This window comes from Primulina tabacum, chromosome 2 (genome assembly GCF_025594145.1).
Source record: "Primulina tabacum isolate GXHZ01 chromosome 2, ASM2559414v2, whole genome shotgun sequence".
In the NCBI taxonomy this organism is placed as follows: domain Eukaryota; kingdom Viridiplantae; phylum Streptophyta; class Magnoliopsida; order Lamiales; family Gesneriaceae; genus Primulina; species Primulina tabacum.
Window position 1 is genome coordinate 5395154 of NC_134551.1, and position 19606 is coordinate 5414759.

General features: G+C 34.1%; 1 protein-coding gene and 1 pseudogene across 2 annotated transcripts; one reads left to right on the plus strand and one right to left on the minus strand.

Annotated features, from left to right (window-relative positions):
* Positions 1 to 5712: 5712 nt before the first annotated feature.
* On the minus strand, positions 5713 to 12092 carry LOC142527431 (sialyltransferase-like protein 2). Of its 2 annotated transcripts, XM_075632238.1 has the most exons (12): positions 11846 to 12092; positions 11681 to 11754; positions 9662 to 9751; positions 9346 to 9423; positions 9027 to 9127; positions 8088 to 8280; positions 7923 to 8013; positions 7791 to 7855; positions 7541 to 7695; positions 7374 to 7455; positions 6935 to 7044; positions 5713 to 6233 (listed from the first exon to the last, which is right to left on the minus strand). In XM_075632238.1, exons 1-12 carry the CDS (start codon positions 11931 to 11933, stop codon positions 6038 to 6040), a joined length of 1323 nt encoding a protein of 440 aa, XP_075488353.1. In that variant the 5' UTR covers positions 11934 to 12092; the 3' UTR covers positions 5713 to 6037. The 2 variants fall into 2 exon arrangements, with proteins under 2 accessions (XP_075488353.1, XP_075488360.1); XM_075632245.1 differs by lacking the exon at positions 7374 to 7455 and having other exon boundaries at positions 6935 to 7013; positions 7632 to 7695.
* A 5393-nt stretch (positions 12093 to 17485) lies between these two features.
* Positions 17486 to 18303, plus strand: LOC142527443 (NDR1/HIN1-like protein 1; annotated as a pseudogene).
* Positions 18304 to 19606: the final 1303 nt, after the last annotated feature.

The window sequence follows — 19606 nt, forward strand, 5'->3', positions numbered from 1 at the left end:
GGGTTTATGAGGTTAGCTCAGTGTTTAGTACTGTCTTTTTCATTCCTCTACCAACCGTTCGACTAGGGTATGTGCCATCACCTCTGTACGTACTCCATCATATGTACAAAGATGGCAAGATGAGACAAATTCTGTTGTTGTGCAAAATGCAAATAGAGACAGTGTTACAGAATCTGCTAACTTTACTGGTGTGCGTCTAGTTTTTACATCTTGAAAGTTATGAATTTTAACATAAAAAATGATCATTGCTGGTTAAAAGCTTAGAGGCTTTTTATCAAATGACGACTATAATATTGTATTCTAGTGTCGTACACAAATAATGCATTAATAATTTTGGCACCATCACCCAAACAAACTTGACGTTCGAGGGAAAATACAAAACTCAAAGTGCATATGATCGTTTGAAAGCCTATCAATGGAAATGATGTGGCAGGATGCCCATAGCTTTGGAGCAGGCTCATGCAACTCTTCTGTCTCATCTTTGCTTGTGTGATGGATTGAAACATTTAGTCTGAAAAATGTTTAATTGGTCGAGATATCTTAACTGATTTTTGTTAACCCTATATTTGATCTTGAATTCCAAGAAGGAAAACACCATGTAAAATATGAGAAAGAACTTGGGATTCCATTCAACTATCTTCAAAATATTTTGAAGCCTGCTTTTTAAGATGCGGAATGATAGATTTCATTAATCAGTCACAGCTTCCAAACAATTTCCTAATCTTACATTAGACCATTGTCTGGGTCAGGTTTCATTTGTCTATACACCAGAAATGAAGGACCATTGGTAAAGAACTGGCAGATGGATCCATCGCAAATGTTGAGGTGCATCATTGAAAATTTATGAGCATAGGTACCTATAGGCAGGTTCAAGTTTGCTGTAAATTATGAGAATAGGTATTTACAGATTTCGATAAACTTCATGTCTTTAGTGAAGCTTTGTCGATTTTTTAAATTTTCTCTTGTGAGAGAGTTTCCCAATTTGTGATAGATGAAAACCATCTATTAGCACAGTAGTCAGATTCACCTTGGCCAGGATGACATTTCAACTTTCTTATTTAGGTGATGGTTTTAGTTTCTTTCTTGCTTGTTTTGAAGCTGTGGTAAATGTGTATGCAAATCTTGTCTGTTGGCTTTTCTTCTGTTAGAAACATTTTCTTGTTCCAACAATTGTATTCTGTACTTCCAGAATGCCTTGATAACATGGACTTGACACTTGTCCATATAATTTGCAATGGATGCCTTCGCTGAGCAAGCATCTGCCCTAGCAGGCCTTTGGCTATCTGCAGTTCTTTGTAGCTTTAAAAGATGATTCAGGCCCTCATTCTCGGATTTGGATCATCAGCTGTGGCTGAAACCACATCATATGGTGATGTGCACTTTTTACACGAGATGATCAGTTGATCATCTCGTTTCGTCCGACATTCAACACCAGGTGTATTATTCAGCCACATCAAATGATCCAAATATCTCATTCTCAGAGTTCTGCGAGTGGGAAAATTAAGGAGAAGCTATCAAAGACATTATATGTAGTCATGAAAAGTGTATGCAGTAATATTTTAATGATATGCCTCATCTTTCTGGCGCTGGATTTTTTGCGCACTAGGGAACAAATTTATGGTCTTCATAGATTCCAACATTCGATTCATTTGTTCTCCAGCTATCGGTTAATATTTATACAACAAACCAATACATTTTATGATAAAAATAGGGAACAAAAACTATTAGTATTTATAATATACAAATTTATTAGTAAAAGCTCGACTCGAGATGGTAAGCTTTATTTGAACAATGGTAAAGTCGTTCATGAGCAACTTACGCCCTTGAGTCGGGCTTTTAACACCTATATAGAAAAATAAACGTGAATAACACTTATTTATTTTCTTCAGTCATTTAAGATTGTGCCTGGATTGTTGGATAACAAAATTGAAGTGATTTTAAATTTACTGAATATCAAGTTATCTAATTTCAATATTTTGTGTAGTATGTTTCACATACATGTAAAATAGATGGCATTTAAAATTCGTTGCTCAACTCATTTCTCAAATTAATCAATCAGTCCTAGAGCTCCATAACTTTGCCCTTTATGGGTTTTCTATGGGATTGGTACCATCAATAAATGGTAAGTACATCACTTTGGTACTTTGGGTCATACACACTCCTATGTTACAATATAATGACAGAGATTCAATTTTCTGTTGTATATAAAGGAAAAAGAAAACATAACAAAAGAAAAGAATAAATGAATATCTGATTGCATGTTAATTCTAACCAATTTCATGAAGATCCTTTTGTTCTACTTTTGCATCATAGAAGCTCATTATCTTAGTTATGGAAGAAGGAAATTTGAAGGCGATTGGTTCAAAGAAAGACCATAATTTCTAATCTTCTTTCACATAGGGTTGGCATATGTAGGGGTGGGAAAAAATATCGAAATACCGAAAAACCGTATCGAAAAAATACCGAACTTACCGAAAAAATCGGTATACCGAAAATTATACTGTACCGAAATTTTCGGTATCGGTATCGATACGAAATATTTTTTTTTCGGTATTACCAAAATACCGAAAATAATTTTTTTTTATTATTTTTTAAATTTAAGTTCGGTATACCGAAAAACATTTCGGTATACAGAAAATCGTCGGTATACCGAATGTGCGGTATACCGAATTTTCGGTATCGGTATCGGTATGGAAAAATTCCATATCGATATTTTCGGTACGATATACCGTACACGATACCATAGTTCGGAACGGTATACCGTACCGTACCCATCCCTAGGCATATGTTAAACGGTTGAGGTCCTTGAGGATGTATATATATATTTGTACATAAATACATAATTTTTAAATCTTTATTAGAATAATTCACAATCAACATCATTACGCATACTGATACTTCTTCTTTTATGTCATTGTATGTTGGATGTAAGAATTGTTCATGATTGTTAGAGCAAGCTGATGTACTGTTTAAAATATTCGAGTTCAACGGTTATCACAAGCTATAATTTTTGGTAAAGATGTAATTGCTCGATTCTACAATTGGTATCAGATCCAATGTCAAAGGTTCGATTCTCATTAATTGCAAGAAGTGCGATTATTGATAGAGATTGTTAAGTGTAATAATTTCCCATGGTTGTTGGGATGATAATTTTCTTAATTATCGCACAAAATCTATTGCTAAGCATTACGTCACTTTCAAAATTACTGCCGAACACGTACTATCTTCAAATTACTCTATTATTTTTATATCAAAATACTTGAGTTGGGGTAATTCAACTAGACACAACACATAAATTTTTTATTAAGGCTACGTTTGGTTGGAAGGATAAGATAAACTAATGATTAGTATGTAAATGATAAAGAAAATGATTGTGGTAGGATTGTAATATATGGTGTAAAATAATATTATGTTTGGTAAGATTTTTAAGTGTAGGATAATTTTGAATTTTTTGATGAAAAGACAAAATTGCCCTTTCCCTACTCGGCGGCGGCGACGGCGACAGTCGCGGACTCGCGGCAGTGGCCGGCCGGCCGAAAATGGTCGGCCGAAAACGGCTGACGGGGGCGGCGGCCGGAAACAGACGGCCGGAAATCGTCCGGCGCCGGCGGTCGGCCGGGGTTCGTCGGCGATCGGCTGGTGGTCGGCCGGCGGCGGTTGGTGGCGGGAAGTGGTGGTGAGTTTGAATATAAGAGAATGGTAAAATTGGAAAAATATGAGGTATTAAGAGTTGGATAAATAATCCTAGGGGGTGAGGATGTATTATTTTAACCTACCTAATATAACCTAATCATTCATAGGAGGGATTGACTTGGTTAAATAATCACGCGTACCAAATAGCTGACTAGGCAGGATAAAAAAAAATAATCCCGCCTAATCACACGCACGAAACGCTCCCTAAGAGAATTATATTATCGTCAGGAAATATCGTGAAAAGTACGTCGAGAATTTGAGTCAAAAGCGTGGAAAAAAGAGAATCATCGTCCCGAGAATCCCAACAAGAAAGGGCATTTTTCCAAAAGCGTTTGTGCTAAAACAGCGATTATAGTACCAAAAAGACAGACCCAACTGCATACAAACTTTTGCTTGGATCACAAGTAATTGCCAATAGTATGCCGTTGAAGCCACTCGGTAAACCCCACGCAATCTGCATTTTCAATTCCAAAGATATCCCCATAGCCAAAACTTGTTTCCTATAATACCCCTACAACCCCACGATATATAAAACATTCCTCTCTTCGGTCATTCAGTTTTCTCCTTTTTTGGTCGATAAAAATATTGGGTAAAGTTGACGCCATGGTGGAGGACAGCGGCGGGCCGGCGTTTCCGGTGGCGTTCTTCGACGGGGAGAAGGAGATGAACATAGGAAGTGTGAAAATAAACCCTGCTTTACAGTACAAGCCGTTTCAACTCATGCTGAGCCAAAAGATCGGGATATCGCCTAATCAAATTTCTATTTACCTCGTCGACACGAGGAAGGTTCCGGCGCTGCCTTTCACAGAGTATCGCCGGAGAATCCCGATTACCGGGAAAGTAAACTTCGGATTGATATGTCGGCAGAAGGATTGTCGTTTCCTGGTTGTCTTAAAGAGGTCACGGAAGTCGAGGAACCGAAGGGAGAGAGTGACTAACGATGTTGAGTTCTCCGATTTCATCCTTGATCGGATCGAGTTTTCTTCACCACCTCCGCCTCCGAAAAGTCTAATCCTTTTGAAGCGGAACCAGCCTTCACCGTTTTATGACCGGATTCCGCAGTCGGAGCTGGCGGACTTGAATGATCAGTTGCAGAGATTCAGGTTTCAGAGAGAGAATTATCCGTTAGCGTGGGGTGAAGGAGAAGTGAATCCGCCGAACTTTGGTTCAGGTTATGGTACGCACCTAAACCCAAACCTCAATCTGGATATGAATCCTTCCCGAGAGTTTGATGATTACACGAAAAACATCGAGGAGAAATTTTTCTGCGAAGATTGCGTGAATGCGAGCTATGAGGGTAAAACGCCAGCGTTTCATGCCTGCGTTAGAGACGCGGTAATTTCTCATTTTTCCACGCGGTTGGGCCCGATTAAACGGCCCATTAAACATCCTATTTGATTGATTACCCATTGGGTTTTTATGATAACATCAGAAAATGGTCGGAATTCTGGTCGTTCCACCCCCATTATACTCGGTCACGATGATCTTGTGCAGTTGTAATTGACTAATTTGCCCTTGGATCTGACACTTTGTGGCTGGTGTTTGTTTAAATGTTGGCAGAGTTTTTTGATTGGTTGGGCAACAATTTGTCTATAGTAGCTTTATTTTGTGTTCCTTTTGCAAGTCCGAGCTTGAATCGGACCCCAAATATCTTGATCCATTAAATTTTGGTGGGTTTATTTTTATGTTTCCGGTTGGACTGAGTATTATGCTTTTTGTATCTTGCGTTCTGATGTTTTTGGGCTTATAACCAGTATATATTCTGGCTTAACCCAGTATCATGGTGGCCCATTAAGTTGGCTTAGCCCAGATATTTGTTTCTTTGTTTACATCAAAAGGTTGAGGGTGTATTTGATGGATTCGTATCGAGACAGTAAAAGCTCTAAATATATATTTTTTATTAGGACGTCATTTGCGTTTCCTTTCTTTCTTTTTCTTTTTCTGGAATTTCTTGATCCGCTCAAGCATCCGAACTTTCATCCAGATCACGTTTAAAAAAATCTTTAATGCATTGTGTCAACGTAAATAACTTCTTCACATTGACAAGGTGAAGTCCAAGAAACAGTCCAACGAACAAAATAAAAAACCCTATAGACAACACGAAAAATACGAGTTCCACGAAAACCCGAAGAAAGGAGGACATTAATATGACAGTATTATCAATCGCAACATGGGATCATCTTTTGTGCCTTCTCTATTCAAAGATCCTTCAGGCAATACCGCAAATCCTAGTGAAATGAATATGTCAGCACTGTGAAACATGCGTTCCATTGTGGATGCTACGAAAAGAACGAAGACGTGCATGCGTCTGTGGCAGTATTCGCCTCCGAAACGAGCTTCATCTCTATGGGGCTGTACACAGAAGACCATGTCCTGGATTGTGTTCCAAAGGATACATGGTGGCGTCTCTTACATAGTTTTGGTGTTCAACTGCAGCTTTTCTCAAGCTTGACACCGATGCAAGTGAAGATTTTCCTTTGGGTTTCTTGGCGGTGATGGAACATGCAGCTAATGGATCTGAAGAACCTGCTCCAACCCGCCTATCAATAAGAAGAAACTAATGTATGAGTTGAGATCTAATATTCATAAAAGAAATATTGGATTTAACCAAGGTCATCGCAAGTGTGCACTTAACCAAGGTCATCGCCAGTGTGCACCTTTATAGGAGAAAAATGAAGCTTAAAAGCGATAGGTTAACATCCGCAATACGCTTCATGGACAAGAATATGTGGCACGAAATTTAATGTTCTTTAATTTCGTTTATTACAAGTTGTCCAGGATGCTTCGACAATCAGGCATTTTAGCGTGTTTCGATCCTATGGTCTATTTCATTTGAAAATTGAGAAATATGAGTTTCATTTTAGCCTATTTTTGTAAATGGGCGCAAAATGATTTGCTTGGAAATTGGAGAAAAATGGCAAAAACACAAATTTACATCCAACCTCCTCAACCAAGATAATTGGCTTCGTGGCTCCATCCACTTGTAGCACCCAATGATGATAGGGAATTTTCCAATAATAAAAAAATTCTTGGTATGTTGAACCATCTAATTGTGGTAAAGAGAAAAATACCAAGAATCTATATTGTCTAATTTAGGCAGTGATTTATCATTTGTACAGCTTAGTCGAACTATCATGTGCAAAACGTATACAAAGATCAACTTGCAGATGATGAGATGAGATGAGATGAGGAATGAAATAGAACAGTACACAAAATTTAATTGAAAGCAACTGATGATTACCTCAACAATTTCTCTGATGCAATCCGAGCAGCAGAAACTAAACTGTGGCTTGGTACCCACTTCACAACACGATTGGGATCTGCCCGCATTGGAGAATGGATTTTGATAAGCTTATAACACACAGAGAAAATATTAGACAGAAAATTTGTGATAGCAAACCCTCGTCATATTAAGTAAATGTGTCTCTAACTGATATAATTAGCAGAGTAAACGGGAATAACACAAAGAACCATAAGATAATCACTCGCAACATTTCAGCAACAAAGGGCAAGGCAACCTTTGTGATCAAACAAAAGTTGTATTATATTCCTATAATTTATCAACATGTTTAGGCAGTTATGCAGATTTACGATGAATATGCAGGACAAGGCAATATCATCGTGTAAACCTAAATCATTTGTACAACTTCAGCATTAAAAGATTTAAGTTTCGAGCTTACTCCAAGGCATTCCATCATTTGATAATAGGCCCTACCACGCAGAGGAGTATGGCCTTGTCTAGACTCTGAGAAATATCTGGTCCTGAGGTTATACAGAGGCTCCAAAATAAGAAACGATACAAACTTAAAAAAAATACATTCAGAAACTTCTTCCAATGGCTACGTACCATTCTTTGTAACCAGGATCGACAGTGAAACCATACATATCAACAGTGTCACATATGGAAAGAGCGAATTCAAGAGCCTTAAGTCCAGTACCTTTTGCAGCTGATCCAAATGATGATCCCAGCATGAGATATACAGGATTTAGTATTGGAATTTCCTAAAAGTAGAAAGATAAGTATTTAAAATTAGATTTTCCACAAATCACATAGGATCAAACTTAATTTACTAGAGGAAATTGGCAAGTATAAACACCTGGATCATCTTGTTCATGATATCGTGAATTGTTGTTTTAACAATCAAGACTTCTTTTCCTTCATCTGAAAATTCGAATTTGTTAACTTCCACACGAGAATAATGTTCAAGACTAGTGAATCATGTTCATACCATACAACTCTGCAACTTTATCAAGAGCTTTTGCGGAGCCCCTATTGAGAAGGCGGAACGTACTTTTTGTACCTACATTTTCTGAAAAGTTCTGCATAAAGCACAAGGCAACGGTGAGAGCATGTGGATATCACAAGCGGAAATTAAATAAATTAGAATGACAACCTGAATAGGTGCTCCATTTTCTCTCAAAACCGCGTCATAGCTATCTATTTCTTTGCCAAATTTAGTTTTCAAAAGATCGCCAGAGTTACCAATAACAGCACATCGACCAAATTGCCTTGGTACGTAAGGTGGTCCGTCTGGGAGCACCAGAGCAAGTTTCTCCATGCACAAAGTTTTATTCTTACATCGATTCCTGCAGCAAAAAAAAAAAATCGAACTTGGAAGGTGGAGGGATAGAGTGCATACGGACATCTACAATTACTGAAAAGTAGCATTCATATTCATGAGTGTTTAGTGCACCAAATGTTTATTCGCCATATTAAAGCAATAAGATTGGAACAATAAGAAAAACCGAATTATAGCTGGAGACAAACAATCACAAGGCTGGGCATCAAATTTTTCTTCAAATAAAGCCTGTTAAACACCATCCCATCATTGACAATGTTACAGGTCTATATGGAAATAGTAACTCAACAATGGGTATTTAAGGAGGTGATTGTTCAAAAAGTGATATAACAGCTAAATATGTAACAATAAGCCTCCCTTTTTACAAAAAGACGTGTTATTTACAAATCAAATAATATTGTTTGTTTTTTAAAATATTCACTAGGAGAAACGAAAAGTAGTAGGCATCTATCGGCATCAGAAATGTAGTGAATAAAACAGTATTTAGTGATCGGCAGATATTTATTGTCTTCGCCTACAATGATTAACATTAAACTCAATGAACTACAAAGAATCATGCCTACGTACGAGATACCAAGGACACACAACTTGGAGAAGTCAACCGAATCATTATTCTATTATCAACCACAAACATCAATGCATATGATTTGAAGTTCATTTCATGCTTCTGAACCTCTGCTCCACTTATTCAAAGCTTACTATAATGGGCATTTGTACAGATAATGGGTTAGCACCTCGCAGCATAATACTTACAGAAGTACACCCTTATTAATCCTCTGCCAGGCATATTCCTCCCATCCATTTGGCAAAGCATCAATGAATTCTCGAGTAAGTACCGTGGTGCTATTCCTTACCTGAGCAAGTCTTCACTAAATAACAAATCAATTGTTGCAGACAAAATAACATTCTAAAAGAAACAGATATCAAGAGCTTCAAAATGCAAACATCATACAATGAAAAATGAGAAGGAAATTTATTAGACTTGTGAAAACACAAAAACAAACGCACTAATCAATTGACAACAGGCTTTACTCTGTAAGATAGTACACATATTTGCAGATTGAACACTGACCTGTTCCCATGTAGCTACTGCTTCACATAGATCAAAATCAAATGACAGCCCTTCAAGTTCACCTGTTTTAGGATCTTTCTGTTCAGAAGTTTAACATATGAACTTTTGTGAGAAAGCTGGATAAGATATTTAAATATGATGAATTTATCCTTGCTACTAGCTAAGATATTAGAAAATATAACTCTGCTAAAACCATATATCTCTCCAAATTCTAGAAGGCAGACCAAGTAAAATCAGGAAGGCCATCATGTATGTGGTTATACACAAGAAAACATCATGACTGCTGGGGGCAATTTAATCAAGCTAGGAAACGTACCCATTTTGGAGTTGTATCACCGGGAAACTTCATAGAAATCTCACAAGGGTCCTTTCTACTTGATGCTTGTAAACCTAATCCATTGGCATTCTGCATTATGTAGAAATGTATTCTGTGTATTACAAAAATAAAAGCTAAAGCAGTAAAACTAACACATGATCGTGAAGCTCTCAAAGTGAAATAGATATGCATTATACAAGACAAAATCTCAGTTAAATTGTGGGGTTGTACCATTGATGTACCAACTATACCAATAAAAAGAAGTAAATAGATCAGAATCTTGATAAACTCATATTTTCTGCTATCTCTATAAACCACCATAAACTCAAATCATACAACGAAAATGGCAGACCATTTCCCTTTTTTGACATGAAAAACCATAGTAAGAGCCAACTAAGAAAGAGAAGTCTGCATCAGAGGGCTGAACTAGCAGAAACACTTCGAAGGATGAGCGTTTGGATTCTGGAGTAGCCTACTTAAGTTTACAACCACACACTCGCTTTACTACTGTAAGACTCTCTGCCCATCAAGATTGATCCATTAAAATGCATCAGTGGCACCAATCAGATCAACAACAAATTGTAGCAAAAACAAGGCAAGTTAATGTAAATATCATTTTTTCTCACCTCGAATTCAAGATCCTAATTCCACATAAACACATGGGAAAAAAAAACAGTTTTAGAAACTAAATCAAAATTAAAAAAAAAAGTTCTACATTTTCCTATTAAGATAAAGAAAAAAAATTGCGCCAACCAAGACTCGTTCAAATTTCCTAAATTTCCACATATATATACAAACATCAAAAAAATTAATTAAAGGATGATGATTAAAAAAATTATGGTGCTCGGTGAACGTTTATTAAAAAAAGTCATTAAACGCATTTTTCCAATAAAAGAAGGAACGCGCACAATCTTTAAACAACGAGAGGTTGAACCTCTAACAAGAGTTACTTAAACTCGAATATATAACCATCTAATCTCTTGTGGTTGGGTGGGTCAGTGGAATTTGGTAAAACAAAGCACTGCTGTCCAATTTCAAACACAACAATCTGATCAGCACAAAAGATCAGAAAAGCCTACAAACATGAATGCTCATTATCTAATCACCAAGCCAAAAAGTGATAAGTCGTGATGGGCCTAAGACATTGAATAACACTGCTTGAACTCAACCTACTGGATCAGTAAAATCCGGCTTTTATCTAGTAAGTGCTTGTCCCGGTATTCGAAGGTGGGAAAGAGTACCTGATAAAACTCTACAAAAGCTAACCAAGTCAAGCACAGAAACTCAAAATTAACCAAGAAGAATTTCGGGAGCTCTCCTTATGCATGAAGTTGGAACGTTGATGGGAGGATATAATTAGTGCAATTTTAGGAGAACATTGACAGTAAAAAGCTCAGAGCTCACACCCCAATAGTCCATCTCCAACCACCACAAATACCAAATTCAATTCTTAAGGCAAGCCCCATAAACCTTTTACTTTCTAATATCTTCCATAGTTCTTGAATTCTAATACATCTTTTAATCTCAGCCTTACCATCCAAATTCATTGTTCAGAGGTCACCTGACGGATATTCCCATGATTGGAAGGAGTTAACGTTTGCAGATCTTACCAATCTTTCTAATTATGGATCAGATAGCTAAATTCTGTTGAACTTCTTTATAAGGTTACTTGAAAGCTTGAGAACATAAATGTGATGCTTACATCTCTCACTGCATTAGTTCATCCAACTACTACCAATACACAATTAATTAATGATACGAAGTTTAAACCTTTCATTGTTCAAATTCTCTCAACTTTCAAACCTTTCCTTTGCAGATCTCATTATCTAACATCAAGGAATTTCCACCATTCTGTTTTGGATGGCATTCCTCCTCCCTTCACTATGTTCAAATCTTTATAAGAGATTAATTGCAATTTTATCAAGCATTTATATATTTATTATTATAAAACAATGAATGATAAAAATGCAAAAACCGAATCATCAAATTGTAAAGAAAACGATAAACGAAAATACTTACCACACACTTTTTGAAATAACCCCGCAATGATCCCAAGGCTTCCAGATCTTCGCTAGAAAGATGATTTGGCCCCTCTGCGCATGAATCATCGACACAAAACCACATTTATTCTATAAGAAAAAGGAAAAAATAGTGAAACAATAAATTTTAAGCACAAATTCATACCTGGATCGGAAAAACCAACGATGTTGATGAAAATTGCTGCGAGCCCAGATGCCAAAGCAACCAAAAAGACAAGTCGTAACAGCCTCATCTGAAACTGAATTTAGGCAGAAAACAACCATCGACAGTTGATTAACAGATCAAAGTGATGAACTGAAATTCCAGTTCAGTCGGCGGAAGGAGGCGACTGAGGGTTATTTCCTCATCACACCCACGTATTCTCGTATAATATCAGTTACACCCCTAAACATTTTCTTGTATGATATTTCCTCTTTTCTTAAACACATTTTCTGTGTGAAATAAAAGTAACTCTCTTGTGAGACGATCTCACGAATCTTTATTTATTAGACGAGTCAATTTTATCGATATTCACAATAAAAAGTAATACTCTTAGCATAAAAAGTAATATTTTTTTCATGAATGACCCAAATAAAATATATGTCTCACAAAATATGACCTATGAGACCGTTTTACACAAATTTTTCTCTAAAATAAATTTTCTCCTATACTTGATTTAAACTGCTTTTAAAAAATAAAGAACTTTTTATATATACTAATGCACCGACGCACGCGTTGCGTGCTTATATAATATTTTTTATAATTCATTTGATTTATATTTAAATGAGGATCAAAATATATAATTATAAGAAATAGTAAGAGATTACACTGTAATTTTGATATATAAATTAAAAATAAATAAAAAATAAAAAAATAACATCAGTTAGAATTGAACCTACAACCTAAACCCCAAGACACAGAAACTTTATTCATTAAACTATATATAACTTGCATTAAAATTTGAACATTGTATTAATATATATAATTATTAAAACAGACCATGACGCCAAAATTTAATTATTCTAAGTGCATCAAACTTAATAGAATAGTATAGATATTTTTAAATACTCTTCTTTTAAAAAAAATATTTTTTTAATGACGTGTATTTTAATATATTATTGGGAATAATATCCGTCAGACGCACGATGATGTTCGTCTTCCACGCCTGCGTAGCTTCCTCGCCCATAAAGCATGCGAATTTTTCCAAGTGCAATGATTAACAGTTAGATTAATCTTATTGTTATTAATAATTTAAAAAATAAAATATATTTTGAAAAACAGAAAAGTAAGAAAATATGTGGATTTTTTTTAAAAAAAAATCTGAAAAATCCAACTGTTATATTTTATAAAATTAAAAATATATATATAAATAAACCTCTACTTTGATTTTATTTTACACACAATCTTCAATTTTTTAAGCATACATAATCTCCATTATTTTCTCACACGCATTATTCTATATTTCGCAAATCAAACACGGATCTTCGGACGATGAAAATATATCATATTACATCATGAATCAATTGCTCATGTCGTCAAGACGTCCATTAACATTAGGGGTGTCAATTCGGGTGAATTGAGTCTGATTGATCAATAGTAGTACTATTCAAAAATTGTTCAACTCGAACCCGAGTCAACCCAAAAACTCTTAACTCAAACTCGAACTCGAATCAACTCGAACAACTCGATTTTGAATTTTTTAATTTTTAAAGAAAATTAAATAAAACTCAAAAAAATAATATTTTAATTTAAACACATAACAACGAAATTTCCCTCGTATATTTATTTTATTTTATTAAAGTTGATGACATGATACTAACCACCTAAGAAAGACATTAATTTTTTCTTCCAACTTTACACTTATATAATACTAATATTACACTTTTGTTTTTTAAAAAAAATTCAAAACACACTTTTATTTTTATTTTTTTATTTCAACACTTCAAATATCAATTTAGTTCTTCCATAATTTGTCAAATTTCATTTTAGTCCATCGATAATGAAAAAAGACTGTACACACGCATCGCGTGTGCAGAGTAACTAGTGTGATTTAAATTTAAAATTCTAATTGTAGAAAAATAAAGTATATTTACTAAATCAAATAAACAATTGTTTAAACATAAAAAAATGTTCAAAATAAATATTAAATTAAGAAAATTTAAGATATAAATATACAATAAATATTTTTTCAGACATATAATATATAAAAATGAAGATAATATTTATTAATTATATATATTTTTAAAAAAAAATTAAAATTTTCATGTCAACCGAACACAACCCGATCATTTTTTCGGTCAGCTATCGGGTCCAACCCGATCTGACCCGAACCTGAAAACCTCAAACCCAAACTTGATTTTTTTCGGGTTGAACCATGTCGACTTGGTGGGTCGTATCTAATTTTGACACCTCTAGTTATTGACACATATTGTTATAGCACTTGAAGCAAGGGGAGTCAAGCCGTGCTTGTGGCTATGAACGAAAAAAAATCGAGAACGTGTTGCTGAGACTTAAAGATTATATTAAGATTACTTCACTTATGATCCAATCTACAACGAGAATGATTTTCGCAGGCGATTTAGAATTAGGAGATTTTTTTTAAGAATTGTGAAAACTTCACAAACCAATCCGTCTTATTTTGTCCAACGGAGGGATGCAATCGATAAGCTCGGTTTATCATCATTTTAGAAATTTTGACTGCGATCCGACTGCTTGCATTTGATGTTTCAAGCGATGATGTTGATGAATACCTGAGGATGGGTATATCGACAACTTCAGAATGTTTGAAAATATTTTTCAGGGGTGTATGATATATTTACCGAGCAATATTTGAGGCGACCAACACATGCGAACGTTGCTTGAATAATTGCTGAAAATGCTGAAAGATGATTTCTCGATATGTTTGGAAGCCCATGCACTGGCTTAGGAAGAATTGTCCAACAGCTTGGACAAGACAATATCAAATTGGACACCGAAAAGAACATTCAATCATACTACAGACGGTTGCATCGAGAGATTTATGGGTCTAACATGCATATTTCGGCTTACCAAGATGAAACAATGACATCAACGTGCTGGAGAGGTCCAATTTGTTCTTAAACCTTGCAACTCCCCCCTTCAATTCTGTTTGAGGTGAACGAGAACAAGTAAAACATGTGTTACTGTCTCGCCGGTAGTAGTTATCCATCTTGAACTGCCTTTGTGAAAACCATACCTCCGCCATTTTGCAAAAAAATAGGATTTTTCACGATATTAAGAGAGAGTGGGAAAAGATGTTAAATGATCATTTGGTATACTCGAAGCATGCTGGCATATAATGTGAAGTTCAACTCGCATGTGTGATCTAATTGATTAAGATTATTTAATGAAAACTTGTATAATTCTCCATAAAACGAATGTTGATGACGAAATGGATAATATGTTGAAAGATCGTGATTTCATAACTCAAGATGATGAATATATACCCTCAAATTCAACGCATTTATGGAGCGACGTGTCGGCATTCAGAACCGAGAATTGCACCACATACTCTAAAAGGAATTGATAGAATATATTTAGAGTTTACATGGAGATGCATAGTTGAATTATTCAACTTTTAAATTATTTGTAATTTTTAATTATGAGTAAAATTATTTTTTATTATGTTTTAAATTTTAATTATGTGTAATTGTATTTTTTAATTGTGTGATATCGTAATTTTTTTTCAATTATATGCAATTTCATTGTGTTTTTTTTAAAACACGAAGTAACTAAATAGTGTAAAAAATAATATTTCGATATCAATTTTGCAACATGATCTCATTATTGTAGAACATACAATATTATCAACACTGATATCAGCATTATCTCGAACATGTCTCGAAGAATTTAGTGTGTCTAACACAAACACACCAATAATAACACCATGTTTATATTCTTTTATTTCGATTTAAATCATCGGATTCAATTATAAATGTGTAAACTTTCTAAAAATATATTCTAAATTTCCAACTAACAAATATTTTGCAATTAAATTAGATTTAAACTCAGACTTCAAATAATCATTATTTTATTATTAGATGTATACATCATCTCTTGATAAACCCGAACAAAGTTTCTTTCTAAAATAACTCTTCGAATTAAAAAACCCTCAGAAAACATGCATGGAGAAACCACTAGTGGATTCAACGATATTATAAATTATTTAACATGTCACAGAGAGAATTTTCATGCATCAGAACTTAGAGGTCAAGCAAATTCGATCCAAAATATCATGAATTCACGAACTTTTTCATACCTATCGAGGATTGAAGTAATATATAACTTATGATCGTCCCATTTCTTACAAATTCAAGCAAAATTTTCTAATAATCTATTACATTTTTAGGATGTAAAACAAAGCGAGAAGAATATTTAAAGAATGAGTATTTATCATTTACCCATCTTAGATTAAATACCCCCTACCTTTGCGCTGGCTGAAATATATACTAGTATACATACGCACGTACGCGTTGCGTGCTTGTATAATATTTTTTATAATTAATTTGATTTATATTTAAATGAGGATCAAAATATAATTATAAGAAATAATGAGGGACTAAATTGTAATTTTGATATATAAATTAAAAAATAAATTGAAAAATAAAAGAATAAAAAAATGATTTCAATAGGAATTGAACCTATAACTAAACCCCAAGAAACAATGATTCTATCCGCTGAATTACATATAACTTGCATTAAAATTTTAACAGTTTTATTAACATGTATAATTATTAAAACAGACTATGACACCAAAATTATTTACTCTAAGTGTCTCAAACTTAATAGAATAGTATAGATTATACACAAACTTATATAAAAATTTAAATATGACATATAATAATTTTTATATGATATATAATTTAGAGTAGGTCTCTTGTGAGACGGTCTCACGAATCTTTATTTGTGAGACGGACGAGTTAAACCTACATATATTCACAATAAAAAGTAATACTCTTGGCATAAAAAGTAATGTTTTTTCATGGATGATCCAAATAGAGACCCGTCTCACAAAATACGATCCGTGAGACCGTCTCACACAAGTTTTTGTCTATAATTTATTATATATACTAGTACACATATGTAGTGTTACATGCTTATACAATTCATTATGGTAAAATGAAAAAAATATAAAAATATGTAGAAATAAAAGATAAAGAACATTTGGAAAAGTGACGTTTTGTAAATTAATTAATAGTCATAAAAGACAATAGATGTACAAGAATTTTACAAAAGTGATATTTTCACAAATAAATAGGAATCAAATGGAAAACAAAAAAAAAAAGAAACTGACCATACGAACACACTAACCCTCCTCAAACTTAACGGAGTATTGAGATAGACATATATTCTATGATGGAAATATATATGTATTTTCTTATGCGCAATCGATAAACTCCGGATATATAAATTAGTTTGCAAAATGCAAACCCCACCTCAGATAAACATTAATTACACAAAGTTGAATGGATTTCAATTGCTTTAATTATTGAATGAATTTAAAATTTATCATAATTAACATCAAATATTATATAAATATAAAAATTTATTATCTTGTTTTTTTAAAACTGCAAAAAAATATTTAAAATCAATAAATTTAAAATACATTAATCCAATAATATCTTTGTAGAATTCGATTTGCAATTTTGGTCTCAAATTGACATACTCTGCCGACATTACTATATGTTCCCAAAAACAAAAATAAAAACAAAAACAAAAATATCCTGAAACATTATTATATTATTATAATTATATGATTTGATCTGAAGTATTATAATTATATGGACGTGATTTCATTTGATCTGAGGTAAATAGCAGACACCCAAAATCCCAAACCCCATCTACTTTACACGTACCACTCCCCTCCCCTGCCGAACAGAACTCCACCGACGCAGAAGCCATGCGAGGCGAGGTGTGCAGCCACCACAAGGACGAGCAGCGCAAGTCCGTGTTGCGGTGCTGCGCCTGCCTCCTATTCTCCATCTTTCTCATCCTGCTCACAGTCCTGCTCATCTGGGCCATCCTCAAGCCAAAGAAACCCCGATTCACCCTCGAAGACGCCACCATCTTCACTCTCAACGTCTCCGCCCCCAACGTCATCTCCAACTCCGTCCAAGTCACCATCAACTCCCGCAACCCCAACTCCAGAATCGGCATTTACTACGACAAGATGTACGTCTACGCCACCTACAGCAACCAGCAGATCACCTTCTTCACCGTCATCCCACCGGTCTACCAAGGTCACAAGGACGTCAACGTCTGGTCGCCGTTTGTCTACGGGAGCGACGTCCCCAGTCGCGTCGTACAACGGAATCGCACTCTCCCAGGTAAATAGCAGCGGCGCCCCCATCGAGATGACGATCAAAATCGACGGCCGCTTGAAATGGAAAGTCGGGTCCCTTACAACGTTTCGGTATCATATCCATGTGAACTGCCCCGTTAGTATTAAGCTTGGAAATAGCAATAGCACGGGAATCATAGTCGGTCATGGAGTTAAGTATCAGATTTCACAGCGCTGTAGCGTTAGTGTTTGATCACAAACAATTTATATAATACCGCAAGAGAGAAAAATATAATTAAGGCCTTCATTCTTTTTGGTGTTGTGATGTGATTTTCTTCGGTTTTCTTGTATATTATGCACAAGAATAAAGATTCTAAATTTTCCGAAGTATAAAATTTGTATGAATCAAATATTTATTTTTTAAAAAAACTTTTTGATTAATATCTTTATTATTTGATCGGTTCTTAGAAGATGTGAGCTGGTTTTATCATTATGAACATTTGTTTCGAACGAAAATGACAATCCATGTGAGGGTATTGGTACCAAAGTAAATGCTGTTATAATGACAAGCAAATTGAAGAAATGCTTGTGTACTTAAATTTATCGTGCTTTTTTAAAAAATAATATAAAAATAAAATAATTATAAAAATATCACAAGTTGAAAAGTTTTGTAAAATTATTACAATCTGCCGAATTTTATTTTGATTGAATAATTTCTATTTATTGTTTAAAATAAATTTTTTTAAAAAGATTATTTTATATTAAAAAAAATCCAAAATTTATGGCAAACAAGTTAGACCACTCCACACTTGCCCGCGGATTTATTTCACGATGTGCAAAGTTAAACACATTTTGGGAACCGGATCGCCTACTGCCTGTGCACACATTGAATTTTTTTTTTTTTTTTTTTCTCTCTTTTTTTTCATATCTTATTCTCTTTTGTTTTTCTTCTATTTTCCTCGGTTTCTTTACATCTTCCACAAACATTGAACAATTTTATATGAAATAATATAAACATTTTAATTCTTTTATGTTAAATTAATAATTTTGCAATTAAAAATTACTATATTAAATTTTTACATGTGAAAAATCGTATCATTTTTTCCGAATTTGATGAGTATTATTAATTTTTTTCCAATGAACAAAATTTTTAACAATATAAAACTATAACATGTTAATGCTTAAATTAAAATTTAGAACATTTCCATCATGCAATATCAAAAACTAAAATTCAACACCACATTTCCATAAAAAATAAATAATTCATACATTTTGAAACTTCATTTCAACTAACAATGTTAATCGGCTATTCTTTAAATAAAAAACTACTCAAGAGCATTATTGGATATATCTCCATTGAAATCCATGGCTTCAAGAAAATGGTGAGGATGATCAAATTGTGCATACATTAAATAAGAATAAATATTATAAAATCAATTTTACCATATAAGAATTAATATTTTTTTGGTTTAAAATTTTTACCAACTAAAAAATTTCTAAATATCATTAAAGTTCATATCATTAATAATTCAGTGAAATTGAATCGACTTCCAGTTGTTTGAAGACATGCATGAGGTACCGGAGGTGCTGAACAAGATACGGGTAATTCATCATGTGTTCCGATGTCC